General features: G+C 47.0%; 1 protein-coding gene across 7 annotated transcripts in view; it reads left to right on the top strand.

Moving 5' to 3' along the window:
* Window positions 1-11,079, top strand: part of Cnot10 (CCR4-NOT transcription complex subunit 10) — a 60,447-nt gene that overhangs the window by 45,442 nt on the left and 3,926 nt on the right. For 6 of the 7 annotated variants that reach the window (XM_021171734.2, XM_021171733.2, XM_029481668.1 and 3 more), the window contains 5 exons: window positions 1,748-1,878; window positions 2,757-2,792; window positions 2,981-3,108; window positions 7,487-7,562; window positions 8,525-8,701. In XM_021171734.2, coding sequence (XP_021027393.1) covers window positions 1,748-1,878; window positions 2,757-2,792; window positions 2,981-3,108; window positions 7,487-7,562; window positions 8,525-8,679 — 526 coding nt within the window. In that variant the 3' untranslated portion in view covers window positions 8,680-8,701. The remainder of the gene's footprint in view (window positions 1-1,747; window positions 1,879-2,756; window positions 2,793-2,980; window positions 3,109-7,486; window positions 7,563-8,524; window positions 8,702-11,079) is intronic. The other variant, XM_021171732.2, reaches the window with a different exon arrangement.

Raw genomic sequence — 11,079 nt, 5'->3', positions numbered from 1 at the left:
ACAACAATTTGAACTAACCAGTACCCCCATAGCTCGTGTCTCTAGCTGCATATGTAGCAGAAGATGGCCTAGTCGGCCATCATTGGGAAGAGAGGCCCCTAGGTCTTGCAAACTTTATATGCCCCAGTACAGGGGAATGCCTGGGTGGGGCGGGGTGGGGGGTGATAGGGAACTTTCGGGATAGCATTTGAAATGTAAATAAAGAAAATAGGGGCTGGTGAGATGGCTCAGTGGGTAAGAGCACCCGACTGCTCTTCCGAAGGTCCAGTGTTCAAATCCCAGCAACCACATGGTGGCTCGCAACCACCTGTATCGAGATCTGGCACCCTCTTCTGGAGTGTCTGAAGACAGCTACAGTGTACTTACATATAATAAATAAATAAATCTTTAAAAAAAAAAAAAGAAATTGTGCTCCCTTCTTAAAAAAAAAATAAAAAAAAAAAAAAGAAAATATCTTATTAAAAAAAGCAAAGGAGGGAAGCAGGAAGGACAGACAGGCAGTGGTGGCTCATAACTGCAAGCCTAGATCGAGAAGCTGAGACAGGAGGGTTAGTTGCTTTTAAGTTCAAGGGCTCTGTCCTTAAAGACAAAACAAAGAAACACAAACCAACAAATCCACAAATGTTAGTCCATAGTGTGTTTGCCTCTCATGCATGAAGTCCTGGGTTCAGGTATAGCATCCACATTGCGTGTGCCACATATGCGTGTCATCCTGGCATTGGTGGTCACGGAGTATGGGCACCAAAAGCTGAGGGTCTCCTTGGAACAGTACTGCGGATTTTATTTCCTTTTAGACAGGACTTCAGTATGTGGCCCTGGGTGGCCTGGCTGCCTACCTCACCTCCTGTGCTAAGACTAAAGCTGTGCTCCACTGTTCCTGGCTTAGGATGTGGGTTTTGTCTGTTTGTTTTATTTTGTTTGAGGGGTTGTAAATTTAATTACTAGCACGTGTGTGAATGTAGGTGTACAATAGCCATAGCATATGTGTCACACTCACAGGGAAAAGTCAGGGGACAACTCCAGAGGCAGTTCTTACACTCTACCTCTTGTGGGTTCTGCTGTGGCACTGTGATGTGGGTGGGGCAAGACATCACAGATGGCCAGTCGATGGCAGGCATATAGGCCTTCCCATAATGCCCATGTGGAGCTTGGAAGATGGCTGTGCTTGGCATTAGTTCTGACTTCATGGGGATTGAACTCAGATCCTTCAATGTTTTTGTTCTTGGATGTTGTTGGTTTTGTTTTGTTGGGGTTTTGGTTTTTGTTTGCTTTTAGTTTGGTTTGGCTCAGTTTTCAAGATCGAGTTTCTTCTGTAGCCCTGTCTATCCTGGAACTCACTCTGTAGACCAGGCTGGCTTTGAATTCAGAGATCTGCCTGCCTCTGCCACCCAAGTGAGCATGCAGCTACCGTCACCACCACCCAAGCTGTTGTTTTTTAACTGTATTACTTGTTTGTCTGTCTGTGGTATTTGTACAGATAGTGGTTGGGGTGGTACATATATGTCATGGTATGCATGTGGAGATCAGAGAACAGCTTACAAGACTTAGCTCTTTCCAGCACACGGGTTGGATTCAGGAAATAGGCTTGTTGTAAAGAGTTAGCCTTCTTGCTGGTTAGACGAACCTAAGTAAGCTTAGCTTTCAGGTCAGGGCGTGAAGTATAGGACATGCATGCCCAGTGTCTCTATGCATTTAGCATTTCTGTGATGACCTGTTACTCAGACTGGAATTTGCATTTTCATTTCAGATTTTTGGGCCATTTATATGCCGCAGAAGCCCTCATCTCCCTCGACAGGATATCTGATGCCATTACACACTTGAACCCAGAGAATGTCACTGATGTCTCCTTAGGGATCTCTTCAAATGAGCAGGACCAAGGTTAATGAGGACACATTGATGAGAACTCGCCCCTGTGGCCACTCCCGAGCTGTGTAATTCAGGACCTGTAGGACCCGAGGGTGTGGCTGTGAAGGGAAGGAAGTGAAGCTGGCCCTCCGCGCTTACAGCTGTTCTTACTGTGTAGTAATTGTTGGCTACAGAAGGCTGGGCACTGCCTGTCTCATGGCCTAAGTTCTCACTCAGAGGCTGAGATGTTAGGATTCTTCCCTTCCCTTCTATTCCCTCCTCCCTTCTTCCTTCCTTCTTTCTCCTTACCTTACCCTTCCTTCCATCCATCCGTCCATCCTTCCTTCCTTCCTTCTTTCCTTTCTTCTTTCTTCCTTGCACCCTACACACAACTCCTTCCCCTTGCTCCCAGTTTTTTGTTTGGTTTTTTTTGTTTGTTTGTTTTTTTAAAGAGATGTAATCTCACTGTTTGCCCAGGCAGGCTTCAAACTTCTGGGCTCATGCCATCCTCTGACCTGGCTGGACCTTTTGAGTGCTAAGATTGCAGATATTTGTGCCAGCTCACATGGCTTAAGATTTATTTTGGTTTGGTTCTGACACCTTTTTTTCTATGAACTGATTCCACTGTGCAAGAAGGAATGGAGACATGGTTTTCAAACAATTTTCAGTCATATTTAAGTATCTGAAAATCACCCATGTAAATTAGACATGGGTGATTCCATGTGGTCCCCTCTTGACGACTCACTCACTCAGGTGGGGTGGCAGTGAGCTTGCAGCCCGATACCTTTAGCAGAGCCTCCACAACTCCAAAAGCAAACACTTGCTCTTGTTAAGTTCCTACTTGGTAAGAGACTTAGGTGTTAGAAGATGTGCTGTTGTCCTGCCTCAGATCTATTTTCATGTATTTGTAGGATCAGACAAGGGTGAAAATGAAGCAATGGAATCCTGTAAGTAAGAAGTTTTGTAAATCCTTAAGTAGCCTGGCCTGCATCCCAAAGACTTAGACCCTGCATCTCTGTGTCCTTCGTGTATCTGTCAGCCTGAAGAGTAGTGCTTTGTCCCAAGTGCTCAGCGTGGAGCGGTGCTCTCTGTCCTCTGCACAGCCCCTTCATCCGTATCTACGCTCTCTCCTCAGCTGGCAAGCGCGCCCCTCAGTGCTACCCCAGTTCTGTGAACTCTGCCCGGACTGTGATGCTCTTCAACCTGGGCAGTGCCTACTGCCTGAGGAGCGAGTACGACAAGGCCCGCAAGTGTCTGCATCAGGTGAGAGGGCAAGGGGAGAGGGTGGCCCTCATGCACACCAGCCATGAGAGGACCTGGGAGTTTATGGAGTTTGTGACTTTTGATTGAGGTTTGTGGTCAGTTTATTAAACACCTGAAATATTTTTCCAGGTTTAAAATATTATTGGGAACATGGCGGGGCACATTTTTAATCCCAGCATTTGGAAAACAGAGACAGGTACATTTCTGAGTTCAAGGCTGAGCTGACTTACAAAGAGTTCCAGGCTATCCAGAGCCTCCTAGTGAGACCCTGTGTGCTGCCTGGTTTGTATTAGCTTTATAGAAGCTAGATTCATTTAGAAAGAGTGGCTCTTTAATTGGAAAAATGCCTCCATAAGATCTGACTGTGAGCCAGGCGTGGTGGCGCACGCCTTTAATCCCAGCACTCGGGAGGCAGAGGCAGGCGGATTTCTGAGTTCGAGGCCAGACTGGTCTACAAAGTGAGTTCCAGGACAGCCAGAGCTATACAGAGAAACCCTGTCTCGAAAAACCAAAAAAAAAAAAAAAAAAAGATCTGACTGTAGGACATTTTCTTATTTACTGGTTGGTGGTAGGTGATGCCATCCCCGGGCTGGTGGTCCTGGGTTCTATAAGACAGCAGACTGAGCAACCCATGAGGAGCAAGCCAGTAAGCAGCACTCCTCCATGGCCTCTGTATCAGCTCCTGCCTCCAGGATCCTGCCCTGTCTAAGTTCCTCCTGACTTCCCTGGATGATAGGCTATAAACTTCAAGTGGAAATAAACCCTTTCCTTCCCAAATTGATTTGGTCATAGTGTTTATCACGGTGCATGCCTTTTATCCCAGCACTCAGGAGGCAGAGACAGGCAGTGAGCTCGAGGCCAGCCTGGGCTATAGAGCTACTTCCAGGACGGCCGGAGCTACACAGAGAAACTCTGTCTCAGGAAACAAAACAAAAAGACATTATGAGAGAGCCTGCCTCCTCACATTATTGGGGAGACTGTCACTGAGAGTGACCCCACTCCCAGGAGACATGGCAGCTTCCAGACACTGGGCTCACATAGGCAACCTTGGTGTGTGTACACGTGACGGCTTTATCATGGGAAGTAACCATCTGAGAGCTTGGTGGTATTTAGTCAGCATTTCAAATACAAAATCAAAACATGGATGCTGATCTCTCCAGGGAGACTTGGAGGGGCTGAGCAGGTGAGCTGTAAACTGCAGAGAGGTGAAATGTCTTGTCAGTGATGGAGCTTGGTATGTACCAGCCCTCTGATGCTCTCTGACCCCAGGCCCTGTGGCCAGCAGGGCTTTGATCTGCAGTTAGTGTGTTAGTCCCATTCAGATTCTCGTACGGCAGGTGGTCGTGGCTGCTGCCTTGCAGGAAGAGACAGATGAGGTCAGCTCTGTTGGGGTCTCTCTCAGGTTTGTTTGTGGTCTCTGTTCTTTGGGTTAATCCAGTGGCAGGGCCGTTGTTAATTGGGAGGCCCACCGTGTCTAGAACGACAGAACAGTGACTTGGAGAGTCAGAAAGGGCTCTGAGCTGATGATTCCAAAATCCCCCCACCTGTGATTCTGAACAGTCAGCAGCCACGTGCCATTAAGTCTCAGGAAGTTGTTACCTTGAATTCTCTTATTCAAGGCGAGCGAGCAAGACAGACAGACAGACAGACACACAGACAGAGACAGACAGACTGTGGTCTATACAAGGAATAACAGCAAATGACCTGTGGTTACTAGCCCTAAGAGAAAATTGAATTAAAAACAAAAACCTGCACATGTGTATGTGTGCATGTGTATAAGTTAGAAAACAACTCGAGCCGGGCATGGTGGCGCACGCCTTTAATCCCAGCACTTGGGAGGCAGAGGCAGGCGGATTTCTGAGTTCGAGGCCAGCCTGGTCTACAAAGTGAGTGNAGGCGGATTTCTGAGTTCGAGGCCAGCCTGGTCTACAAAGTGAGTGCCAGGACAGCCAGGGCTACACAGAGAAACCCTGTCTCGAAAAACCAAAAAGAAAAAAGAAAAAAAAAAAGAAAACAACTCGAGGTTATTAACTTAGTTATTTCCTTTACCCCTGATCATCTCAACACCTTCACCCCCAAACAAAAATGAAGATGTGAGTATCCACAAAGTGTATTGGTGCTGCCCACATAAAGCCCCACGTGCAGGCATTACCTTCCAAAGAAAACTGTTAGCCGCCTGTGTGGGAGAAGCACATCTTAAGAGCGAGTCCAGTCTCTGGGGAAGGCATAATGGTGCACTAGGAGGCAGAGGTGGCACAACTCTGGGTGAGATGTGCAGCAGTCCTACACATCTGTGTCCACCCTCAGCCTTCCTTCCATGCATTTCACATTCTCTGTCAATCAGGTAGGCGTCTGCCTTACAGAGCAGCCGTACAGAAAGAAATTTAGTCTCAGCTTATATTCACATATTCACTTGCCTCTCTTCCACTTGAGTGAACTTTGCTTGTTTATCATTAGGGAGTCTCCTGTCTTAGCTGGGCATAGTAGCATGCACCAGTATTCTCACTAAAAATTTAAGGCTGGGCTGGGCTACAGTGAGAGACCTTGCCTCAAGTAAATTGAAGGGGGGGGGAGGGTATTTGTACAAGAATATTTTCCTACTTTTATTAAAGAAAGAAGCAAAGTGGTGGGGAAACAGAGTACTGAGACTCCTGAAGAGGACAGCCAGGACCACACAGAGGGAAGGACCCTGTCCCAAACAAAAACAAAGTAGCCAGGCCTTCTGAGCACACCTATAGTTCCAGCACTCAGGTGGCAGAGGCAGAGGCATGTGAAACTCTTTGAGTCTGAGGCCACCTAGTTTACAGAGTTCTAGGACAGCCCAAAGAAACTCCCAGAAAATTTTTATTCTGAATAGACAGGAGTAAACCTGGCTGTGTGACCAGAGTATAGACTCAGTAATGCGCAAAGCAGCAGAGGCGTAGTAAGAGCTCCCAGGAAAGGGGAGACACAGTCTGTTGGTGCAGCCCTGTAATCTTCCACCTGGGGAGACAGAAGCAGGGCCATTGAGATGTTAGGGTCAGCTTGAACAGCTTCATGACCTACCATCTCCAAACAGTGAGAAGCTGGGCATGGTGGCCTTCAGTGGAAGGCAGAGGCAGGTAGACCTCTGAATTTAAGGACAACCTGACCTGCATAGCAAGTTCAGACATTCCATGGCTGTGCAGTAAGAGACCCTTTCACGAAGAAGAGATGTAAGATAAAAAGTCAAATTTGTGGTGCTGCTGAGGTGGCTCAGCAGTTAGAGCATGTAGAACACCCTGTTAGGTGTTGACAGTCACCTGTTGACTCCAGCTCTAAGGATCTGAAGGAGTAGATATGACCTCTGAGGAAAACAGGACCAGAAAGATGATTAGCTGGGAAAATTCTCACCCTCGAGCCTAATGGCCTAAGTTCAACACCCCCAGGACCCAGTGGTGGAAGCAGCTTGTACTGTGGCACATGCACTGCCCCACACTTGCAGTAGAAAAGGAATTAGGGACTGGAAAGAGTGCTCAGCTTCTTCTGTTTGTTTGTTTTCAAAACAGGATATCTGTAACTCTGGCTCTGACTGTCTGAGAACTCACTCTGTAGAGCAGGCTGGCCTTGAACTCAGACGCCCACTGCCTCTGACCTTACTCGGCTGAGGTGGCTCAGCTGTTAAGAGCACTCCTTCTTGCAGAGAGCTCAGGATTGGTTGCCAGCATCCACCTGCTGGCTCACAACCATCTGTAACTCCAGTTCTGGGGATCTGAGGCTTCTTCTGACCGCCTCAGTTTGCTGCCGTGGATGTGGAGTACGTGCATGCATACATGTAGACTGGCAAAACACATACACATAAAAATAAACTGTTGTAGTCACACAGACCTGTAACTCAGCCAGGTCGAGGTCAAGGTTAGAAGTTCAGGGTCGTCCTTGGCTGAATACCCTGGGGTTGCTGTCTCAAAAAATAATTAAGGGGTGGGGAGCCAAAGGCAGTGCTGGGGAAATGGGTGGAGGCTGCGTAACCTACGTTTTCATCCATACATGAGGGAAACACTTAGTGAGTTTAATAGTCGTTAGGTTTCCAGAAAAAGCAATGCTAAGTGAGGTGGCGTGTTCCTGTACCCTGTATCCTGTACCCAGCGTATGCGGCCAGAACATCACCCTGTGTTGAATGCCTATCATCCCCTTTTGGCCATAAATAGCCAAGCATAATAGCTCCAGGCACAGGACATTCAGTGTAAGAGCAAAGGCAGCTGGAAGACAGCATAGGCACCAAGGGGTCCTGAGAACAGGACTCTAGAGTCAGCCTGCCAGCCTCTCATGGAGAATGTCTCTGGGGACTTTGTGTCTGTTGTGATATCTTGGAGTTGTGTCTTAAACTGTTGGTTCTCACTGGTCTCTCTTGTGGGCAAAGGCGGCATCGATGATCCATCCTAAGGAGGTGCCCCCTGAGGCCATCCTGCTGGCCGTCTACCTTGAGCTGCAGAATGGTGAGTGAGTCTCTTCAGGGTGTTGACCCTCAAAAGTGCTCAAGAATTTTGGTGTAGCTGCCATCTCTTCAAATTCAAACTCAGGACAAGGCATGTTGGTTTGTAATTAATAATGAAAGCATTTGAGAGGTAGAGACAGGAGGTGATCAAGACTCTTCTGTCTCTAAAAGAATACAATGTAAAGCTTCACCGTCCTTGTGAACATGGCCCATGATTTCTCTTTCTTTTTTCTTTTGTTTTGTTTTGGTTTGGTTTTGGTTTTGGTTTTCGAGTCAGGGTTTCTCTGTGTAGCCCTGGCTCTCCTGGAACTCACTCTGTAGACCAGGCTGGCCTCGAACTCAGAAATCCTCCTGCCTCTGCCTCCCAAGTGCTGGGATTAAAGGTGTGCGCCACCATGGCCGACTCTGGCTTGTTATTTTTATTCTTTTGTGTTTGAAATGGGTCTCAGTATGTTGCCCTGGCTGATCTGGAACTTACTGTATAGACCAGGCTGGCCACAAACTTATAGATCCACCTGCCTCTGCCTCTTGACTAATATATATGATTAAATGTATATGCCACTGCTCCAGACCCATTTGTACAAGAACTGTCAAAACAAATCAAAGCCAGGCACTTGGGAATCGAACCTGGGTCCTCTGGAAGAGCAGCAATGTTCTTAATCTCTGAGCCATCTCTCCAGCCACTGCTGTTTTTATAGTTGAAGGGACATTAAATGCCTGGCACCCTGAGGGCTTGGCTGGCTGAAAGCCAGGACATCTGAGTTGGTAGTCCTGAACCCCTTCATTTGTACAGCCTACATGTATATAAAGACTTGTCTGAGCATTGGTTCCCTGTGTTCATGTGCAGCCAGGGTGGCAGGGCAGACCGTCTAATAGGGCTCCTTCATCTCCTTTTTAGGGTTCTGGCACCTTGTTCTATGAAGTGCTGTGTGCCTGGTTCTCCATAATGGACTGTTTTTCTAGGTAATACGCAGCTGGCCTTGCAGATGATCAAGCGGAACCAGCTGCTCCCCGTAGTAAAGGCGCACTCTGATGTGAGGAAGAAGACAGTGTTCCAGCCCGTGCACCCCATCCAGCCCATCCAAATGCCAGCGTTCACCACCGTGCAGAGGAAGTGAGAGCTTGCCTCAGGAGGCCAGGGTATGTTCAGGAGCCTTTCCGTTGTCCTGCAGGACAGTGGCAAAGGTGCTGGCATGGAAGACAGTTTGAGACTATTGTACCTGCTGGGTTTTATGCCAGAGAGTTACTTAAAATTAAGGTCTTACAACCCACTTTCAGGTTTTATTTAATATCTGCAGTCTTTTAATTGTGAACCATTGTGTTGAAATGTCTATGTCTAGGCATTAAAACATGTTCTTATCAGAACAGTTTCGTAGTCTGTTTTGGAATAGTTTAGCAACAGATTTATTGTCAAAGTTGAAAAAAAAAAACCTAACAGAAAGAAACATCAGCTCTAACCCTTTCAGAAGTTGACCTTGGGGTATAGGAGGTGAGGTAAATTGGTTCTCACCTGTAGGGTCTAGTCACTGCTCTGTTGCTGAGAAGAGATGCTGTGAACAAGGCAACTTAGGAAGGAAAGCAGTTAACTGGGGGCTGCCTTACAGTGTCAGAGGGTCAGTCCATTATCAGTGTGGCAGGGAGCTTGGTGGCACATGAGGCGCTGGAGCTGAGAGCCACATCCTGTTCCGTAGGCCAAGAGTGACTCTGGGCTTAGTGTGGGCCTTTGAAACCTCAGAGCCCACTCTCCACACTGCCTCCAACAAGACCACAACTCCTAATCCTTTCAAATAGTGCACACATCCCAATCCCTGATGACCAAACATTCAAATCTGCGGGCCTCTGAGGCCACTTCCCATCAAACACCACAGGGTACGACTGAGTCTAAAGAGACAACTAATACAATAGGACTCTCATTTACTGAAAAATTCCTGACAGTGCAGCTGGACAGATGGCCAGTGCTGAAGATTATGCTGGTCTTGTAAGGAGTCAGAGTTCTGTTCCCTCCACCCAAGTGACACACAACTGCCATAGCTCCCAGTGCAGGAGTATCTGAGAGCATCTTCTGGTCTCTGCAGGCACCTGCACAGATGGAGTGCATATAAGCTCAGTGATGGCTCACACGTGTGGAGGGGTTTCCATCCAGCAGCATGGCTGCTCTGATGAGGGATCACGTCCAAAGACCTTCTGGGTCTATGTGATCGAGCCAGAATGCAGACATGCCCTGGATTACAGTATGATCTGGCTGGAGTACAGCCAGGTCCGTAGTACACACCTTTAATCCCTAACAGTGAAGGTAGGGTTAGCCTATAAAAGGAAGCAGCTATGTTTGAAAGTGACGTCTAAGTGACGGGCTGACAGAGTGCCAAATCTGAGAAAGATTTAACTGAATGAGTCAGATAGGACACACCCAGCTCTCAGGAGAAGAAACAGAAAAGGGTTTTGGTTTTTTTTTTTTTTTAGAATTATTTATTTAGTATGTGAGTACACTGACGCACCAGAAGAGGGCATTGGATCCCATTACAGATGGTTGTGAGCCACCATGTGGTTGCTGGGAATTGAACTCGGGACCTCTGGGAGAGCAGTCAGTGCTCTTAACCACTGAGCCATCTATCCAGCCCAAAAAGGTTATTTTTAAAGAGCAGCACAGAGAGGGTAGGGAGTGGGGTGCAGTTTTACAGAGACAGGTTACAGGTGCAGACAGAATGAGCCAGAGAATAAGGATCCAGATTAGAACAATTTGCCAGAGTTTGAGGCCAAGCACAACAATTCAGTGAGAAACTGAGAGAAACCAGATTGAATAGTCAACCTGTAGCAGAGTTTGAGCCAGAACAGCTGAGTTGAACCAGCCTGGCAGTTTAGAAAAGGTGAACTTATTCAGTAGTAACCCTTGTTGTTGTTGTTGTTAAAGATTTATTTATTTATTATATGTAAGTACACTGTAGCTGTCTTCAGACACTCCAGAGGAGGGAGTCAGTTCTTGTTACGGATGGTTGTGAGCCACCATATGATTGCTGGGATTTGAACTCAGGACCTTTAGAAGAGCAGTCAGTGTTCTTATGCCGAGCCATCTCTCCAGCCCCAGTAATAACCCTCTTAAGACAACAATTACATTTGTCAAATAAAAGTTACTTTTACACACATACACATAAACACATAGATAGATAGATAGATAGATAGATAGATAGATAGATAGATAGGTGGGTAGGTAGATAATCTGTTATGGTATGGCCCTCCTTTAATCCCAGCAATCAGGAGACAGACAGGCCAATTCCTGTAAATTCATAGTGAGTTCCAGGGCAGCCAAAGCTACATAGTGACACCCTATCTCAAAAAACAACAACAAAAAAGAAACATACTACAGCCCAGCATGGTGGCGCACGCCTTTAATCCCAGCACTGGAGAGGCAGAGGCAGGCGGATTTCTGAGTTCGAGGCCAGCCTGGTCTACAAAGTGAGTTCCAGGACAGCCATGGCTACACAGAGAAACCCTGTCTCAAAAAACCAAAAAAAAAAAAAAAA

Source organism: Mus caroli, chromosome 9, assembly GCF_900094665.2.
Source record: "Mus caroli chromosome 9, CAROLI_EIJ_v1.1, whole genome shotgun sequence".
In the NCBI taxonomy this organism is placed as follows: Eukaryota; Metazoa; Chordata; class Mammalia; order Rodentia; family Muridae; genus Mus; species Mus caroli.
Note: the sequence above shows the minus strand (reverse complement) of the source record. Positions and strands in the feature narration are given on the sequence as shown.